The sequence below is a fragment of the Amphiura filiformis genome, unplaced genomic scaffold, assembly GCF_039555335.1.
Source record: "Amphiura filiformis unplaced genomic scaffold, Afil_fr2py scaffold_22, whole genome shotgun sequence".
Taxonomy (NCBI): domain Eukaryota; kingdom Metazoa; phylum Echinodermata; class Ophiuroidea; order Amphilepidida; family Amphiuridae; genus Amphiura; species Amphiura filiformis.
Genome location: NW_027305486.1, coordinates 2,396,585 through 2,416,788, shown reverse-complemented (window position 1 = coordinate 2,416,788; position 20,204 = coordinate 2,396,585). Strand labels below are relative to the sequence as shown.

Below are 20,204 nucleotides of genomic sequence, written 5' to 3'. Positions count from 1 at the left end.
AAAATGCATTTAATTGTTAATTTTATTGTATCACAGGGGAAATAGAACATGGTGATATTTTGAAATTGTTCCCGTACGCAAATACCATTGATTCGCTTGACCTTGAAGGACAATATTTGATGGAAGTTTTAGAGCATTCGGCAGCTGGATACAATGTGTCAGATCCATCGGTCATGGCCAAGTTTCTTCAATTTTCCGGTAGGTACTTAAAATGTAGTACAGGATAAGCAGCATTGTTTCGAATCCTACGTTTTACCATAACGGATATTCTATATCCTACTACAATATGTTTGAAACTGACAAATTCGGATTCTAGCTGAGCAATGAGAAACTTGAATCTAAATTAGCTAAAAATTAGGACATGTTACAAGACTATATTTTCTAGAATTTCAGAGAGTACAACAAATATTGGCCTGTTAGTTTTTACACAGTGACGTTAACTAGGCAATGCCCTATACCTCTAACATACACTGTGTTGTAGAGGTCACACGTCATGGTAAGAGCACTGTGCATTGTGTACAGGAAAATGGACAGTAACTGCGGTATGCCGAGTAACGAAGGGATTAATTTATCTAATTATTTTTCTTATCTTCTTTATCCAGGTATCAAAGTTGTGTATGACTTATCACGTCCTGATCTTCAGCGAGTACGAAGCGTGTCTGTTTTATGCACCGATTGCCAAATACCTCAGTATGAACCTTTGGAGCTGGACAAGATCTACCGTACGCTAATGCCAAGTTTTCTGGCCAGTGGGGGAGATAGTTATGATATGATAAAAGAACATAAGGTCAACCATATTGTCGGTAAGTGGTGAGAACATAACCAAATGTTTCAACGATTGATAGAGAAATAGGCTTTAGAGATAATATAATCTACCATCTATGAGCTAAAACACAAATTAAAACAGTACTTACTGACCAGCATGGGGACTTGGAATGGATCTAGAAAGAACTGTAATTTTTGAATAATATAAATAAATGATTAGGTATTTTGTACTGCAACTGTAGTTATGATTGTATTTTTTTTCACTTTTTCCTTCAATTTTTTTTATTGTGATTTTTCCCAATATTTTTGCGCCTCTTTTTTCAATTTAGAATTTACACAACACAATTTATTCATTTTTGTTTTACAATCTTGTTTATTATTTTGAGTTTCAAATTAAAATAAACATTATGATGATAATATTGCTATTTTTGCGTGATACTAGATACATTTCGGAAATATATTTCACTTTAATAGAACAGAGTTGGGACTTACTCACCAGACATCTATAGACTTTAGCTGGTGTATAAAAGTACATGATTCGCGGTCAAAGGTCATTTAGTAGTCATTTCTGGTCAATGACCAAATACCTTCAAGGCACGGCACGGCACGGCACGGCTAGGTTGTGCTCTATTAAGATCACATACATGCCATTCACATGTGTGCATCTCTCATCACATAACTATTAACTTGATCCATTATTTTATTTACTGTTTTAGGAGCCGTTGATGTGGATGCTTTAGAATCTTACATTGAACAAATAAGTCCTCTCTACCACCATGGACAGATGGGACGAATACGCTTTGCTACAGATAAACCACTACCGTGCGCGTACGGACATGCTGAGATTTTGAACACATCTTATATATCACTTTGTTTGGGAATCATACTTTCATATTTTGTCAAATATTTACAATAAACTTATTTAATTTCTATAGTATAATTAACATGATATTTACATTTCTTCTTATTATAGTAGTATTAGAATAGTATTAGTACATGCATGATGCAGTCATGTCTACAGTAGAATTCACCTCGACCTTTGCAGGACTTAAACCCCATTAAAAGCTCTTAAACCAAGATAACACTCATTGAAACAGCTCAACTGATTAAATCGGATCTTCTCTGGTTGTGCACATGTGTCTGTTTTATATGTGCGGTATCGCAATGAGCTGGTATAATACAGCTTCAGTTGAGTAACCGATTATAAAGGAAACGCAAGGAAACAATGGTATGTGGACCTTTGTTCACGAAATGAGACAATGGTCTGCTTTTTGTTAACCAGCATTCTTGAAAATGAGCAACATAATGATTGTTGACTTAACACGGTTTGGAAATAATTTCTTCATATTTTTGGTGTTATCTGTCGTTTACATATCCTTCCTAAAACACAAAAGTGCGACTATTTCCAAACACCTAAATTAGCTAAAAATTTAGGACATGTTACAAAACTATATTTTCTAGAATTTCATAGAATACTTTAAATGTAGCTTGTACCGTTTTTTGTGGCATCCTTCAGAACTGAGCGGTCCGTTACCAATATAGCTCAATATTTTCGGTCAAATCTCCATTCAATTAACACGGGGAGTTGGCTAGCTATGAGCTAGCTATGCCTTGCCCTCACTCATATTTTACGAAAGTGCGACTATTTCTGAACATCTAACCTAGCTGTAATTTTAGGTCATGTTAGAGAAATATATTTGCTAGAAGTTTGGAGAATACTTTAAATATTGGCCGGTTATTTTTCACACAGTGATGTTAACTAGGCAAATGCAATATACTTCTAACATACACTATTTGTAGAGGTCACGCGTCAATGGTGAGAGCACTGTGTATTGTGTATAGGAAAACGGACAGTAACTGCAGTATGGTATTATTATATATTTCTTATTGTTTGGAAAATGAGACACACTTCTCTAATCCTGATATAGTGACAAAAGTGTATCAGAAGTAAAGCAATTAAATTTTTACTGTAGCTAGCTTGTTGAAGTAATGCAGTTCAAGATATGGTTCCATGAATAGAGGATAAAAACACGAATGAGCCAGTTAGAAATATTAAAACATACAAGGTAATGTGAAAAGTATAATTTGTATAGGCGATGTGAAAAAAACTTTTGAAAAGGGAACACTTGCTTCTTATTTACATGTATAATAAATTAAAAGGAATAAGATTGGTAAAAATATAGCAAATTGTGTTTGCTGCCGCTTGAGGCCTCACTTGTAATTTAAGAACTCAAAAGCTCCTAATTTTCGAGAAAAAAAAACATCCATTATATTAAGATTAATCGTTACATTAAATTCATCTGGCGTCATGATGATTCAACATACTGCAGTTGCTGTTCATTTTCCTATACATAATACACAGTACTCTCACCATTGACGCGTGACCTCTACAAATAGTGTATGTTATAGGTATATGGGCATTGCCTAGTTAACATCACTGTGTGAAAAATAACCGGCCAATATTTAAAGTACTCTCTGAAATTCTAGAAAATATAGTATTGTAACATGCCCTAAATCTTTAGCTAATTTAGGTGTTTGGAAATAATCGCACTTTGGTGTTTTAGTGTATGTTATAGGTATTAGGGCATTGCCTAGTTAACGTCGCTGTGTAAAAAATAACCGGCCAATATTTTCAATGTAAAATAAATTTTCTCGGCAAATGGAAAGCAATAATTTTCATTTTTTCAGTAAATGTCAGAATCCTTGATACTGTTTTTTTTTCAAATCCTAGTGTTAAACTTAGGCGTGAAATTCAGTGATTTAGTGTAAGATTTTCGATTTTGATAGGCTCCAACTCTGCCCGCGAGCCTTTTTTTGGATCAATCTTTTAGCTTTTCAAAGTAATATAGTTCGATAAAGAAGGATTTTTCCCAACTTCCTAACGCACGTCACCGTGAGCGATATATCATAGTTTTGTCAGAATTTCCGTTTTGATTCCACCATTTTTTACTGCCGGCTGAAAATTTTTCGAAATCTAGCATTGTGGGTCGATATCTCTGGGTGCCCGGCCTGGCTACAGTGTTGCCAGAACTTCAATATAGCAAAGACATTCCCAGGCCTAGCGCTCCTATGAAACTGATCATGTTATAAGCACGATGAGGATCTTTCATCACGTGAGTGATTAATTATTTCATTTCATCATCACCGTGATCATCGGAACAATGTGTTGACATTTGCTTCTCCTCAAAACAACTTTGCCCAACATTTGGTTTAAAAAAATCAAATATTTTAAACAAAACTTTCATTTACAAAACATAAATATTACGCTGTATGTTTTATCAAGCAAACTGTTTCGAACACACTTCCAAATAACCTTCGTAACATCCCCAGACTTTCGATATTTAAACGCCAGCAAAACAAAAACCTGTTCAAGCAATTAATTACAAATTGCTTGCCAAACAGAATAACTTGGATGTTAATACTTGACCTAGTATTTCAATTGTCATGAAGGTGACTGGGTATAATGTAGTGCCTTTTGTTTTTGTTTGTTTGAAATTGCTTTTGGAAACCCACCGAAAGTCATAATGAAGCAGCCAAAACATCACAAGTTTAAACATGGAAGTTTATAACAACCTATTAAATGACCTAAAGGAAAAATATTTATGGCAACAATGAGCATTGCATTGTAAGGCATGGTTAAAATGTGTTGAGTACCACCCATACAATCCCTACATACACCCCACTACCCACCTCACACACCTCTACCCCCACCCCACCCCCATAGGCCTACATAATATTACATACCGGTACATAATAATATTTATATAGCACGGCTATAGCTATACATTTAGAAAGTGGTTCCTATAGCGCTAAATTATGACAAATAGGCCTACATGTCAAATTAAAAACAAACCCGAACACAAGTCTGAAGGGTGTAATGAAAATGCCAACCCGCGATGGGGGGGGGGGGTCATTCAAAATTCACCTGGATATAGGAGGGACAACAAATTAAAATCCCATATAATAACACGCGAATTTTTCTAGGTTTGGACAGTGGATTTTCCCATGGACCTCATCCTAGGGAAATAAATAAACAAACAAACAAACAGACAAAATGGTTTTCATAATCATGGAATCCATATATAGCCCCTATAAATTGAAATTGCAGGCTATCACGGGAGCAAATTTCCAAAATTCACCTCATTTACCAGAACACCCAATTGGGAATTTGGGCTACCAAATCGCTCGTCAGGCAATCCTTGCTTTTAATGGAAAAGGGACCTGGTTGACAACAATGGAAATATCGATTATTTCTGCTGGTTGCTCTCGAGATAAAGTACTGAGTTTGACATTTTTGGAGCATGAAGGGAAAAAGGGTAAAATAAAAACGGAAATTCTGACAAAACTATAATAAATTAATAATATTTGAGACTTTCCTCAACTTGTGTTTTATTCAGCAATTTTTGCTGTAATTTTTTTTTCTCTCTTTTTTAACATATATGTATTTAAAATAATTGTTTTGTAATATGCATGACTCTTCTCTTTTAAATTTGAGTGACATTGGCCCACTTATCTCCCTCTATTCATTCTCTTCCTCTTCTATTGACTACGACCCCTCTTGACATCTACTTCCTGTCAATTAGGACAATACCCTATTGTCCTGTGGTCGTGCTTATTTACATAATGCTTTCCAGTTTCTCACTGTAGTCAGTGATGCCAACGCCGCGCCTTAGGCGCACAATTGGGCTACTTGGCGATCACTTGCCGCTACTCAAAAAAGCATGCCGCTACTTGTCTAAAATTGGGCTACTTTTACCAGTCTCAGGCCGCGGCACTAATTTGATGTATTTTCCTTTCAATTTAGCCGATTTATAAAGGTTTTGAGTCTTTGAAGCTCCAAATTGAAATTACGATGGGTTTTGTGACCATTTATTGATCGGTCAGTAACTTCCCAGTAAGTACCGGAAGTTTCAAAGTCAAGTGCTTTTCCGCCCAATTGGGTGTTTTGCGTTCTAAATTCGGGTAAATCCGTCCAAATATCCGGTATTGGGCGCTTTTTTGGAAGCTTAAAAAATTGGGCTACTTGAGAATCCTTTACCGCGGCCTGGCGAGTCAATGCGCCGCGCCTTGACGTTGAAAAGTTTTGGCAACACTGACTGTAGTAAACTGTGCTTCATTGAAGTAAGACATGCTTATTTTGCTCTGAGCTTATCTTGTTTGCTACTGAGTTCTATTTGAACTTGCCTTCAGTTTTTGACTTGAATTTGTTTTTAAATTACAGCATGTAGTTTTTGTTGTTTGCTTTTATATTTTGTTGTCTGTCCCTGAAGAAGAGCAGTTTATCTGCTCGAAACGTCGGTTGTTTTTTGTCCGTTTAGTGTTCAACTGCTATGTACACAGTGATTTTCATCACTTCCAGTGTACTGTTTTCCTGACACTTTTGTGGGCTCTGGAATTGGCAATTTTTGGCCATCGAACTTTGCTTATTTTGTGCCTACTCTGGATGTTTGGTTTAGCGTGTCAGTTTATATGCACAGTGATTTTCATCACATGTTCTAGTGCAGTTTTGTATTACCATTGATCCTTGTTGTTTTTGCAGGTTTAGCACTTTTGTGAGCCTTGGAACTGGTAATTTTTGGCTATCGAACTTTGCTTACTTCCTATGCCTACATTTGCTGGTTTTGCCCCCCCCCCTGCATATTGTCTAGTCTGTATTTTACTTGTTTCCCCACATCAAGTTGGTGTACCTTGCTCGTTTTCCTTTCTATAATAAATTTATATAGACCCACACGATGTGCCTTACAGAGGTGGGAAATATCTTTCTTTAGCAAACTATATTAGTTTGAGACGCTAAAAAATAAATTCCGTAAAAAGCTCGCGGGCGAACTAAAGGCCTATAAAAATCAAAAATATCACACTAAAAGACAAAATTCGATGCTTAATTTTAACACCAGGATTTTTAAAAAAATATATATCCAAGCACTATGTTTTTAACTGACATTGCTGAAGAAAAAAAAGATATTGCTTTATATTTGACCGAGAAAATAAATTTCATAGCAAAACGGTGTATCTCTGAATTGTGCTGATTTTAATATGTATCGATCGACTTTTAGCGCGACTATGCATTTCTAAAGAATCGGATGTCCAGCGTTCTAACTGTACATGTATATGAACCCATAAATAGCCATTTTTAATGTCTCAACGATATCCATGCATAACTTATCGAACGAATCTCCAGTTTGGTTCCAGCTTAATGACTTCGAAACCTACCTATTTGAATGATGTTTCAGGAGGCATGCGCTACACGATCGCATACACGTCGTGTCCGCCATTGCTTATATATCTCTTGTCTGGTGCAAGATATATATAATTTTTGAAGATTATATTGAAACATATTTCAACAACTCTTCCTATACTTTTGTACAGGAGCCAACCGTTGTTAATCCGTGATGAACACACACTTTTGCAGTAAGCGTATAGCGTATACGCGAACGCAAGGTTACGCGTACGCGTTACGCATGCGCGCGTAAAATTCGTCATGCATGGATCGTATGCGTAAACATAAACTCCCTTATGTTGGCGGAAGCAGCTAAATATTACCGCTTTATTCTTTAGTTTTATTGCTGATATCAACAGAGAAATAACGCGATCTTCTTGTAAGGTTGAGTGGCAATGACAAACAGACATTCCGAATGAAAGAATTATGTAAATTAGACATCTTTAGTTTGTTTCGTTGTTGAACAACGTGATGAACAACGGTGAAACATGATTGAATCCCTAATTAAAGCGGCCTAAGGTTTAGGTCAATCAAATTAAAAAATCACCCACTAATAATTGCAATAGAAACCATCTGATAACCATTCATTTCAGAAAAGTATATTAAAGAACATATTAAATGTCCCCAAAAGTCCAAGTGTGGAACAGTGCCTAATTTGCATGAATCTAAAATGACCGCTTATGCAAGGGTATAATTTCAAATTTGGTCAAGTGTTGTTAAAAACTATACTAATGTATTCCTTTCGTCATAAGGATTCGGAAAAAGTATAGTTTGACCTATCCCCGATATACATTTCTTGAGTTATGGGAAAAGGTCAAATATCAAACTTTGGATTCCACAGGGGGACACAAATTAAAAAATGCTCTGATTCTGATAAAGAATGGTTTCATATTGCTCCGCTTGCAGAAACATTAAAAAAAGGATTTGCCATAAAAACGTTTGCCAGTTCTCAGGTAGGCAAAGAAGATCGAATTCCATTGAGCTCTGTTGACCTTGACCTATTTTGTGATGTTACCTATGTAACAAAACATCCAAAAGAATGCAACTTTTCTCATTTTGATTTGTTTTTGCCGAAGGAACAATTTGAGACCAGTTGGATTTAAATTGGTGCATATTTCTACTGTAAACGACTGTGGACCCCAAAATTTGACCTTTGCCCTTTTTCCTATAACTCAAGATGATGAGAGCAAGACATTGGTATGATTTTAAACACGATGTGACCCACTTTTAAATTTTATCCCCTGCATTAGGCCATTTTTGATATACAAATTAGGCACTGTTCCACTACTTGGACTTTTGGGGACTTTGGATATTCTTTAATATACTTTTCTAAAATGAATGGTGATTAAATGGTTTCTATTGCAATTAGAGGTGGGTTAAGCCCTGATTTTCCTTTATTTGATCGACCTAGTTACTGCATCGAGTTGAGAGATGCTACATGTAAGAGGTTGTTCCTTTTGCTGACATGTCTTACAAATCAGGCAAAATGGGTACTACTCGTATATTAAAGCTACTATACATGTATACTGGGATAACTAAATTTAACAACAACAACAACAACAACAAAAGAATTTAAAATGCCTTTTTTTTCTTATGAAAAAGTACAAAAAGAAGATGGTTTGTAGCACTGTGTCTGGGGTACTTCCCTGAAGAACTCATCATCACAAATCATAGCAGGCATAAATTAAGTATGGTCATAGCAAGGAGGTGAATGATATACTTTTGACTATCACTTTAATAGACGTTGACTCTTTGCACACATTCTAAATAGGGTTATCTTAAACAACCGATAACAATAAGATTATAAGGGTAATTAGAGTCATAGTAATTCCAAATCGACTGTTTTAGTGGTAATCAGTTTGGGTACAACAGCTGGGCAACTAACAGTATTACTTTCGAAGTTTTGGAAGCCTTTTATAAATGACAAAAAATGTCTCTTTTATGGAAAACTCTGTTTATTCCAACGTGGCTACCATTGTTTTCGGTTTTATGCCCGTGGTCCACTGTATGGGCCGACTTTACATTAACCGTTCTCCATACTAATGATATTCGAAGCCATTTTCAAGAATTCAATAAAGACTGGAATGACTGCTCGGTAGAGGAGTCCTCTGAAGGACTATGTTTCGGAGGATGGGCACGATTGGATACAAAGATAGCGGAGATTCGAGCCGATGTGGAAGCACGACGTGGAAATCTGTTGCTGCTGGACGCGGGGAATCAATTTGGAGGCACCCTATGGTTTACGGTGTATAAAGATGAGGCGATATCGTATTTTATGAACCGGACTCGATATGATGCTATGGCAAGTATGAAAGTGTATGTTGGTAGGTGTGATGGGGTGAGGGGTGAGGGGTGGGTGTCGGTGTAGGGGTGTCTGTGCGGGGGAAATTTGGCTTCAGCGGGGACACATGTTATGGGACGAGAGTTACATTGATATACAAGGACGTTTTCGACATCATTTGCAACAATCAAAAAACGATTGTTGATAACTTCCTGCAAATATTCTAATAATTATAATGTTATTTAAGGGATCATATCAGGCATATCGAATTGCATTCTGAATACGAAGAATGTCCTTCTGATATCAAATAATATTTTTTTTTGAATTCGCGATATATACGCACTTTACGGCAAATGATTAAACCATGATATGTTTGATATGTAACCGTCCTCGAAGTAAACTTTATAAATCTAATGATATGTACTTAAAGTGTGTGTAGCTGGATTGAAAATTGAAAATTTTGACCTCTCGTATTGAAGATATGGAATTTTTAACCAAAAACACCAAAAAAAATAAGCTCTTTTGGGGGAAAACATGTATATCAATAATATGGAAGGTCAAAATTTTCAATTGATCGTCGGCTTTTCATACCAGCTACATACACTTTCCGTACATATCATTAGATTTATAAAGTTTACTTTGAGGACTGTTAAATATAAAAAATATCAAATGTTAATAATTTTTCATCAAATTTGTATTATATCGCGAATTTCAAAAAATCTAAATTATTTGATATCAGAAGGACATCTCGCGTATTTAGAATGCAATTCGATAGGTCTGATGTGCTCCCATGTCCCACACAAAATACTGTCCAAACGTCCATACCCCATCCCTTAAATAACATTATAATTATTAGAATATTTGCAGTAAGTTATCAAGAAACGTTTTTTGAATGTTACAAATGATGTCGAAAACGTCATTGTAAATCAATGTAACTCACGTCCCATAACATGATTGTGTCCCCACTGAAGCCAAATACCCCCTGCTAGTGATTATGCCAAAAGTTGTGTATTTAAGTCAAAATAAAGCATTTACATGAATCTGTAATTTATATATTGACAGTATATAAATTAGCTACATGTATTTGAATGGGGCTTCAACTCGTCGCCAAAGTGCTACACTATCGTAAGTGCAGTTTGGACAGTTTTACAGGAGGAACATATTTGTGTTTTGCGTAGCCGTTTGTTTTCAAGTAACCATAAAATGACATGGGAATGTAAATCAATTTAATTTTGATAATATAAACTATAATAAATGGTGTTAAAGTTAATAAATAGATGAATTATTTACTGATTAAGATGTCGTAAGTGCGACATACGATAGTGTTGCACTCAAATAGAAATTAGTGTAGAGTGCAACACTATCGTATGTGCCAGATATATACGATAACATTGACTGCTAAATTAGGATATTCGTAATATCGGCTCAAATTTCCAGTATCTGTCATTTTATGTTACTTAACCACTGTTAATTTAATGCGGCACATAATATTTACAATAGAAAGACACCTTTTGCCGTAAAGTTATCTCAGTCTCAAGATTTATTACCGAATCTAAGAATAACAAGAAATGTCTTTAAAAAGACAACACCATGGATGAAATTCATGTTTCATAATTTTACATTGACAAGTACTTGGAATGCTATAGTAATTTTTTGTGTGTAGCACATGCACAACTAACCGGGTTGGAAATGTTGTTACCACGAATACCACCAATGACATACTATAAGCTAAATTGAAAAATGTGTGTTAAATAGGTCTACATTAAATTTATACTAAATTTATACTTGTACAAACAAAGGGATCAATGGAAATCACATCCACCGAGTTTCGCATCAATCCAACAATCTATATTCAGACGACTTTGTGATTACGTTTTATGACATGACTTTGAACATTCTGACATTCCAAAAATATATACTTATTCCACCTCAGGCTCAGATGACCTTTAACAATTATAATCAAAACGACTGATTACTCAATCCCAGGGGTTCCCTGGCTCAATTCAATCTTTATTTTCTGAATGTGTTGATTATACGGTAATTGAATACATGAATACAAAACCCACCCAAGTCCATGGGAAGTGATTTTGAGAGAAAAACACGTGTATCATTTTAATTCCTTCAGTTATATTTACCTGGTCAATATGGTAAGTTTTACGTTTTAAATTTTGGACTTGGGTGGTTTTTTGAATCATATACAATGACAACAATGTTTGAATGAGATTACCAATAGTAAGAGTATACAAAATAAAGCACACAGGTATGTATAATGTTGATAAGCATTCTGCCATGTAATATAAACCACACACTTTCCTTTATTAAACCCATTTTTTTTCAAGAGTCACTCTGAAGCAATGAAATGTGTTACAAGTGGACTTCTATACATACTGGATTTCAATCAATGTGTTACAAGACTCAAATCATGGACTTGGGTGGTTCTTTCATACATGCTATCTTTCACATGCTCAATAGACACAGTGGATGAATTTGAGTTGTTTTTTCATACATATGACAGGCCTATGCATAGAAACAAATTCCCATGCTTAAATCAATTTGGCCACAGTATGGACTTGGGTGGCTTTTGTATTCATATATTCAATTGTTACTACTAACTGCCCAGTTGCTCTACCAAAATGTATAAAAACCAAAGCAACTATCTACCCCAATTACTGGTAATTAACCCCCCCCCCCCACTAGTGTCACTCCCAACATCAATTAGTGATGGTAACTGACCCTAGTTAACAGTGCAGGTGCCTCGGCACCTTATACCCAGCTTGGTCCTGTCTGGTCAGATAATTGAATATATGAATACAAAAGCCACCCAAGTCCATACTTTGGCCAAATTGAGTTAAGCATGGGAAAGTGTTGCTATACATAGGCCTGTCATATGTTTGAAAGAACAACTCAAATTCATCCTCTGTGTCTATTGAGCATGTGAAAAATAGCATATATGAAAGAATCAACCCAAGTCCATGATTTGAGTCTTGAAACACATTGATTGAAATCCAGTATGTATAAAAGTCCACTTGTAACATCTTCATTGCTGGAGAGTGACTTTTGAAAAACAAAATGGGTTTAATCAAGGAAAGTGTGTGGTTTATATTACATGGCAGAATGGTTATCAACATTATACATAATTGTGTGCTTTATGTTGTATTATCTTACTAGTGGTAATATCATTCCAACATTATTGTTTTTGTATATGATTCAAAAAACCACCCAAGTCCAGAATTTAAAATGAACCTCACGAAGTCCCTGAAATGCTAATCGTCATACCTAATACAGTTTAACCCACCCATTTGCACGTACAACTTACCATATTTACCAGGTAAATCTAACTGAAGGAATTAAAATGATACACAGGTTTTTTTTCTCAAAATCACTTCCCATGGACTTGGGTGGGTTTTGGATTCATGTATTCAATTGCTCATTATAATTGTTGAATTAGTGTCACTTGTTGACAGCTTATCAGTAGCCTGGATCAGCAGGGGTGCATTTATATCATTTTTCATAGAGCAATTGTTCAAAATATTTAATGTCAAATGGTTCCTAAAAACCTTATTTGTGAATGGATTTTTATTGTTGAAAAAACAAAATGTATGTTTAATATATCAATGATTCCATTAACAGCAATTTCCTAAGTTTCCATCCATAAATAATCACAGAGTATCAAGTGTTTATTTTCAGATTTCCAATTAACCATTATCAGTAGGGTGCCAAATTGCTAATAGTTATAGTCAGAAACAGGTATTTTGTCCTGTAGTCCCTGGCAACCCAGTCTGCTAGTGGCTCACTCGCAAACATACACGACAGAAACCGGCTGTGAAGGAGCCTATATGCACGTAAACAACTTCCTTATAACATGTATAATAAAATCCGATTTTGAGTATAATAAAGAAAGTCATGCATATGCAAAATGAAGCAATTACCTATTGCTAACTTGGTAAAATGCATACTCGTAGCCCAATCTTGTACATCATAGCACCCATTTTTGGTTTGTGGTTTCGAAATGTTGCAATTAAATATTAGTTCTTTCAAATATGAAACGCTAAAACCCAAATCTAGAACAAACAATCATACATTTAGAAAGATATAGCAAACTTTCCATGATAGAGATTGGACCCAAGACAAAGTACACCCAAATTAAGTGTCAATTCAGAATTATCCCACCCTGGTGGAAAACACTGGTTTTGTCGTCTCTATTACCGGTCATGGGAGCTATGAACTTAGCCAGCTTGGTGACAACGCCTGCAGTCGAAAGCGTCACAGTCAGTGATGTGTTAGAGACTGTTGTGCAGTTACGATGGTGTAGCATTCCGTGATTTTGTTGTTTAGATCCAAGAAAGTAGCGTATGTGGCACATACGATGGTTTTGCAGCAGATGGAAAAACAAAATTAGCGTGCAAGACTACCGTAAGTGGCACATACGATAGTCTTGCATGCATTAATAAAATTGTAAATGCACTTACGATATTTTATTTTATTAATTAAAAAATAATTAAGAAATTTTGAAACTTAAAACCAGGTTTAAAATGTGTGTTTTTATATGGCCATCCATAATTCGTCATGTCACTCTGCCGACGAACTTCGTCAATACTGCTGTTCACTTCATTTTTTGCCCTATTTTTCATTTCAGAAATACCAAATAACAATTTGAATGAAATAATCCTTCACTTTTAAGTAATTTATAAACATTTTTTTACACTTTCGCTGCGATCACCGAATGGGACTTTAATTAGGCACGATAAAAAAATCTCTTTCAAAATGGTTGCTATAGCAAATTTAATACTCTACGGTTTACATCATGCGTTGTATAAAAATAGAAAAATACATGGTGCTTGAATGTAGAAAGAAATAAAAAAAACACTACCAGCAAACATTTCACTTTGTCTCGGAATAAAACGATTAATACAATAAGAATCCTTCGACCTTTGCCGTGCGCTATGATGAACTGTGATTCACTGTGAATTTTCTTCCTACGATTTTTTTTCAAAAAATATAGCAATAAATTTGACCTCAGGGCAGATTTTGTTAAAACATTAAATAACCGTAATATGTTGTAATGTTTCTATATAGGCCAAAACTAGATATTTAAACGATCTTAATCATATAGTCAATGGGTCGTTTTAATAACAACTGGACTCGTAATTAGTGTGTAACTTCTAGGCTTCCCATTGAAACAACGTATTGCTCCAGTGGTGTTGATATTAGAAGTAAAAACGTGTATAAAAATACCCCATAGATCAGTATATACACTTCCGTGTGGGCACCACAAACCACTGCGTTTTGTTCACATCATTTAAAGCCATAATGTACGATCTTATAATACGAAATTGTTTTCTTTTTTTCAAACCTAAATTTTTGGCATATTTATAATGTTTACATATGTCTCAACTTGCACCTAAATGGAATCAGCCAAATATGTTGTGTTTGTAGGTCAACAGAGCGAAGTTCGACATAATGTCATAATTTAAAAATTATGACATTATGTCCTCCTATGTTCTATAATTATATAAAACTTGTTATTTCAGCTCAAAATGGACAGAAACCCTTCCCGATAACTATTACTAGCATTATTTCAGCATTTTGAGTATATAATAACAAATTAAAAATTTGAAGGAAAGCGCTACATTAAGGCTTTAAGTGAAAAATATCTCGGGTGTTACATTGCATTGAATACGAGCTTTCTTCTGATCCCAAAATTTCAATTGTTATGAAGAATGGGGAACGAGGCTGCCGGTTGGGTCAAGCATATTTAAGACACGCAATGCCAATAGGAAAGTGCTGGGAAAGTTAACTGCTGGATCAACACTTATTGAATCGAGTGACACTACAAACACGGATAACGTCGTTCTAGCGAAGTTTAATATAATAATGACCTTCAAAATATTTATGATAGGTGCGTAAGGCCCGATTCATACTTCTTAATTCCATGTCGAATTTTCAATCTTATGTATTGGTGTTCGTGAATGGAGGCAATTCGCATAGAATGTGTTAAGATAATGTATAAAATCTACAAAAAAGAGGTGTAAGAAACATGAAGCATTTTATGTTCCATAGTATAGTTTAAAGACTTTAAGTTGTTTACCATTTACAATTATTAAAGTTACTTACCATATCCATGCACCCAGTCAGAAAAGTCATGGGGATGCCAATTACCGACAATTTTGTGAGTAGTCGGGGAAATCCTGCCACTCTTTATGTTTCACTACCTGGAGAGAATTGATCAAAAATTGAAATCCTGACTGAGGTTTGTATCTGTTGACCAGATCAGAAATATGTCAAGGAAGTGAGACATGATCAAATCTCTCCAGGTAATGAAACTTAATGTAAAGAAAAACACTGAATAGCAGCATTTTAACGAATACAGTGTGGGCCAAAAACAACTTTACCCAATTTCAGAGGGTGGTTGCTCGAATTGTAGAAGAGCTATTCATGATATTGTTACATATTCTAAATGTATATTTTTCTAAAAGTATGTGATGAAGAAATGAAAGCAAAAGGAGCTAAATTAACAAAATGGGGCTAGTTTTACGTCCGAGGGTCAAAAATCACTTTGTCTACACGTAATTCAACGCAATTTGTCCGATTGCTAAGAGTAAGGCCTACATATGCGTTAGGCATACATGTACTTAGTAAACACGTTTGGCTTGTCTTTGAAAAGTGATGATTGTTTTACATGCATGAAAGAAATACAATCAATTTTAATCCCCATTTAAGTGATATGTACTTGAACTTCACTCCTGTCGTTGACCAACAATTAGCATAATTACAAAGGTTTCTTCTGGCGCAATTTTTTAATTTTAAATAGGTCTTCGTGCATTTTGTGACTGCGTGGCTTATTTCTAAATAGGTTTGCAAGGTGTCAAGATAAGGCAATTCACAACACAAGAGAGGACTTTTATGGTAGAGGTATACTTAAGAACAGAATGCTTTTTGGAAGTGCAGCGTCAATTTAGGATTCGTTTCCCGAACGTAAGAGTCCCGCCGAAACCTACCATAACTCTACTTACGAACAACTTTCACAACCTCGGAAGTGTGATGAATAGATGCAAAGCACGGAGCGGACGTCCAAGAACTGGCCGTTCAGCTGCAAATATTGCAGCGGTACAAAGGGAACTTGCAGCTAACCCCACTACCCCAGAGTCAGTTGTCGACGCAACAATTTGCCAAACATACCACGAACGCAATAAGTGCAATAACTTTCTTGTAGGTAACATTTGACAAAAAATGACAAAAATGAGGTCTGAGGTTACAATTGCTTTGCGCATATTTAAAGATAATTGTTTTTATATCTTTGCAGCAAGAAAGCTGCATGTCATGACGAAATATCGTAGCTTGACATTTAAATTGTGTATGTTTGATTTATTTCATTGTGTTATATAAAACTGCTGAACAAATGTGTGCGTATAGTGAGTGGTTCTAATTCTCTATTGAACTCGCTACTGCAAATGATGCGACGCGACAGCTAGTACGTCTTCGCGTGGACAACGTTGATTTTGACCATTTCATTTAAAACTAGCGTCACGTTTTTAATTTAATACATTTTTGGATAGTTTTTTCACCAAATACTCTTACGAAAATGTTCTTTACGAACATGTGAAAACAATTTGAAGCAGACGTTTCAATTTTGAGATATGAACCTTTTAAATTGGGTAAAGTTGTTTTTGGCCCACACTGTACTTGTTGCATCGAATATTCGATTAGATTACAAAGCATGAATCGGGCTTAATGAGTTGTAAAAGCGAAAGCTGTTTATATGGCAATACTACACATGATGTAATAACAATTAAACAGACAATGTTTGTTTTGTTTATCATTCAGTTTTTCATTTGTAGCAAATAAGTGTTTGACCTTGGCAAGATAGAGAATGACCGATATTATATATTGATTATATATATTTTGATATGTAAAGAAACCTTTAATCGTTAGCTTTAATAAACCAAAACAATTAATTCAATCGGCTCACAACTTTTGAAGATATACCCTTTTTAATAAAAGTACCCGTTTTGCACTCTGTCCACGGATAGCAAACAGAGTGGATCGGATGGCTCATGCTGTGGAGTGGCCTGCACGATCACCAGACCTCACATCACTTGATTTTTTTTTCCTTTGTGGCAAAATCCAAGATTTTCGCAAACGTATTACTGAATGCATTCGCAAGTATCCGGCGCACAAGGATGTACGCAACGCAATTGATGCAATGAGGACCAGGGCTGAAACCTGTATTCGCCACGGAGGCAACCAGGTAGAGGGCAGAGCAGCACAGTAAACTCACTTCAGAAGAACCAAAGACAAACCAAACAGCCTTTTAGGGCTACCTTTTATCCTAAAATGAGAAATGACTTATGTTGTAAACAAAAAAAAGAAAGCAAGAAACAACAAAGTAAGAAAGTAAGAAACATAATAAAACAAAAAGGGCAAGAAAAAATAAGTAATTGCAAGTAAAGCAAAAGAAGTCCCATTCGGCATCCATTTTACCTACAAATTAATGACACTATTAACAAAATCCATTGCCCATAAACCCACCGGTAAAGCCCATTCCATAAATAAAGTTATTTTATAAAGTTATCATTGAGGAATGTTTGATATTCATGCATGGTATGTGTACTCCTTTTCAATCTTTGAAGTAGCCAAACCTTCTCCGTGGACAGAGTGAAAAACGGGTACATTTCTTTAAAAGAGCATATCTTCAAAAGTTGTGAGCCGATTGATATAGGCCTAATTGTTTTGGTTAATTAAAGCTAACGACTCAATGTTTCTTTACATATCAAAATATATTTGATCAACTTTTCAGAAATAGGAGAAAAAGAGGGCGCAATGAGGGGCCTCTTTTTTGGGGACACCCTGTAGCTTATCTGTACAGTACCATCCATTCATTTTTGTTGACAGTAATAAAGTATAAAATATATAGATATGTGTTTTTCTATTATTCTATTAATTTATTATTATCATTATTTTTTTATTATTACTATTACTATTATTATTATTATTATTATTATTATTATTATTATTATTATTATTATTATTATTATTATTATTTGTTGTTGTTGTTGTTGTTGTTGTTGTTGTTGTTGTTGTTGTTGTTGTTGTTGTTGTTGTTGTTGTTATTGTTGTTGTTTGTCTGTCTTTGTTAGTTTGATCCGATACGGTAAATGGCTCCATGGTCCAGACCTGGATTTAAGATAACCGCGTTTTATTTTCAAATGCGATGGTCCAGAAATGTTTTGAGGAAATGAGATTTTTACAAGTTAGATTATTTCAATGTTCATTCAGTCATTAATACGAAGTTCGATAACAAACTTACTACTCCGTTTTAGTGGCGGCGGCAGGGGGGAGATTTTTTAATCAAATGTATGGTTTCTGCACCCGTATCATTGCCATGCGCCCTGGTTAAGCCATTAGTCCTTTGATATGTTGAAAGAAATTGAATTTATTTCATCCATAGGCGATAGGTAACCACGAATTCGACAATAAACCTGAAGGATTATCCATGTTTCTCCGTAATGCTGACTTTCCCGTTGTTAGTAGCAACGTTGACGACAGCAAGGAGCCAGTCCTCAAGGGCCTATACACAAAGTCTCACGTATTTGAAATAGAAGGGGAAAAGATTGCTATCATTGGATACACCTATTGGAATACAGGAGAAATTTCACCAGCAGGTAAATATATCTAGTCGAGTCCTTAAAAAATCACATTACTTACGGGATGGCAGAGGGATGGCAGTGGGATGGCAGAGGCATATTTTTCCAGTTTTAGTCATTTAACTAAAACACTGCAATGTACTTCACGGTTGTTTGATGTTTTAATTTATTCATTTTTCTAACAAAAAAACATTATTTAATGCTCAACTAAAGACCAGGACACTACAAACAGTTATCACACTAAAACACATATATTTAAAAGCTATTTTTAAGATTTTCGTTTCTATATCAAATTATTCATCTTTTTTGTGGTATTTTTATTCTATAAACTGTACATTTGTGTGTAAATTGAGGGCGCTATTATATTTTCAATTTAAATTAACCAAATAATTTTCTTTACATTCATGACAAAAGGTATTTTGAAAATTTTCTTGTCATCTGTTGTTTGAATATCATTACACAAGTGTATACCCCTTGTAAAGATGTACAAAATGTATGATAAATGGCGCCATCGTTGTTCACTTTACTTTAAAATGACACGGTTTTACATTACATCAGACCATTGGTCTGAATTAGAAATGAGTCAACACAATAATCTCATTTATATTAACATAGATCGTGTATTGTTCTAATTGAAACCAATAATACATGTATATGGGCGAAAATGAATCGCCTTTATAGACCCCATACCATTCCTCTTGTGTGTTCGCTTTATTTGTCGCAATATTAGAAAGCAAGCACTCTGCACCCTCCAACCTGCCTTAATGCGTTAATTATGGATTAAGATCATACTGCTTATATCATTGTAACGTTGCAAGTACATCGACAAAGTAACGTTGTTTAAAGGCAAGCAAAGAGTAATACAAAGGGATTGCAAATACTGTATTTACTATGTGTTATTCTGTATACAACAAGATACCTGCCCTACATAGGCATCAACAGAATCCCCATTGAATCTTACGTAGTTCTGCAAGTAGGCTATAGAAACACAACTTTTAAGATAGAAACTGAACCAGAGCAAATCGATGACGTACATGTATAACCTGGTAACATATAGAGGCATCTGATTTAATTTCCATCATCTAATATTACTAGGTAACACTGTATTCTTGGAAGAAGAAGCTTCCATTAGGAGCGAGGTGAATCGTCTGAGGAGTAAGGAAGGTATAAATAAGATCATAGCTCTGGGCCATTCCGGCATTGTGGTTGATGAACGTATTGCCAAAACTGTGGAGGGAATTGATGTAATTGTTGGTGGTGATGAACAATTCTTCTTTTATACAGGTTAGTGGAAGGT

At 35.2% G+C, this 20,204-nt stretch overlaps 1 protein-coding gene across 1 annotated transcript in view; it reads left to right on the top strand.

The window, feature by feature from the left end:
- Nucleotides 1-20,204, top strand: part of LOC140143533 (5'-nucleotidase-like) — a 32,439-nt gene that overhangs the window by 7,829 nt on the left and 4,406 nt on the right. Inside the window, exons 7-12 of the mRNA XM_072165364.1 lie at nt 37-198; nt 603-803; nt 1,482-1,593; nt 9,038-9,284; nt 18,712-18,925; nt 20,003-20,191. Of these exons, the coding sequence (XP_072021465.1) occupies nt 37-198; nt 603-803; nt 1,482-1,593; nt 9,038-9,284; nt 18,712-18,925; nt 20,003-20,191 (1,125 nt within the window). The remainder of the gene's footprint in view (nt 1-36; nt 199-602; nt 804-1,481; nt 1,594-9,037; nt 9,285-18,711; nt 18,926-20,002; nt 20,192-20,204) is intronic.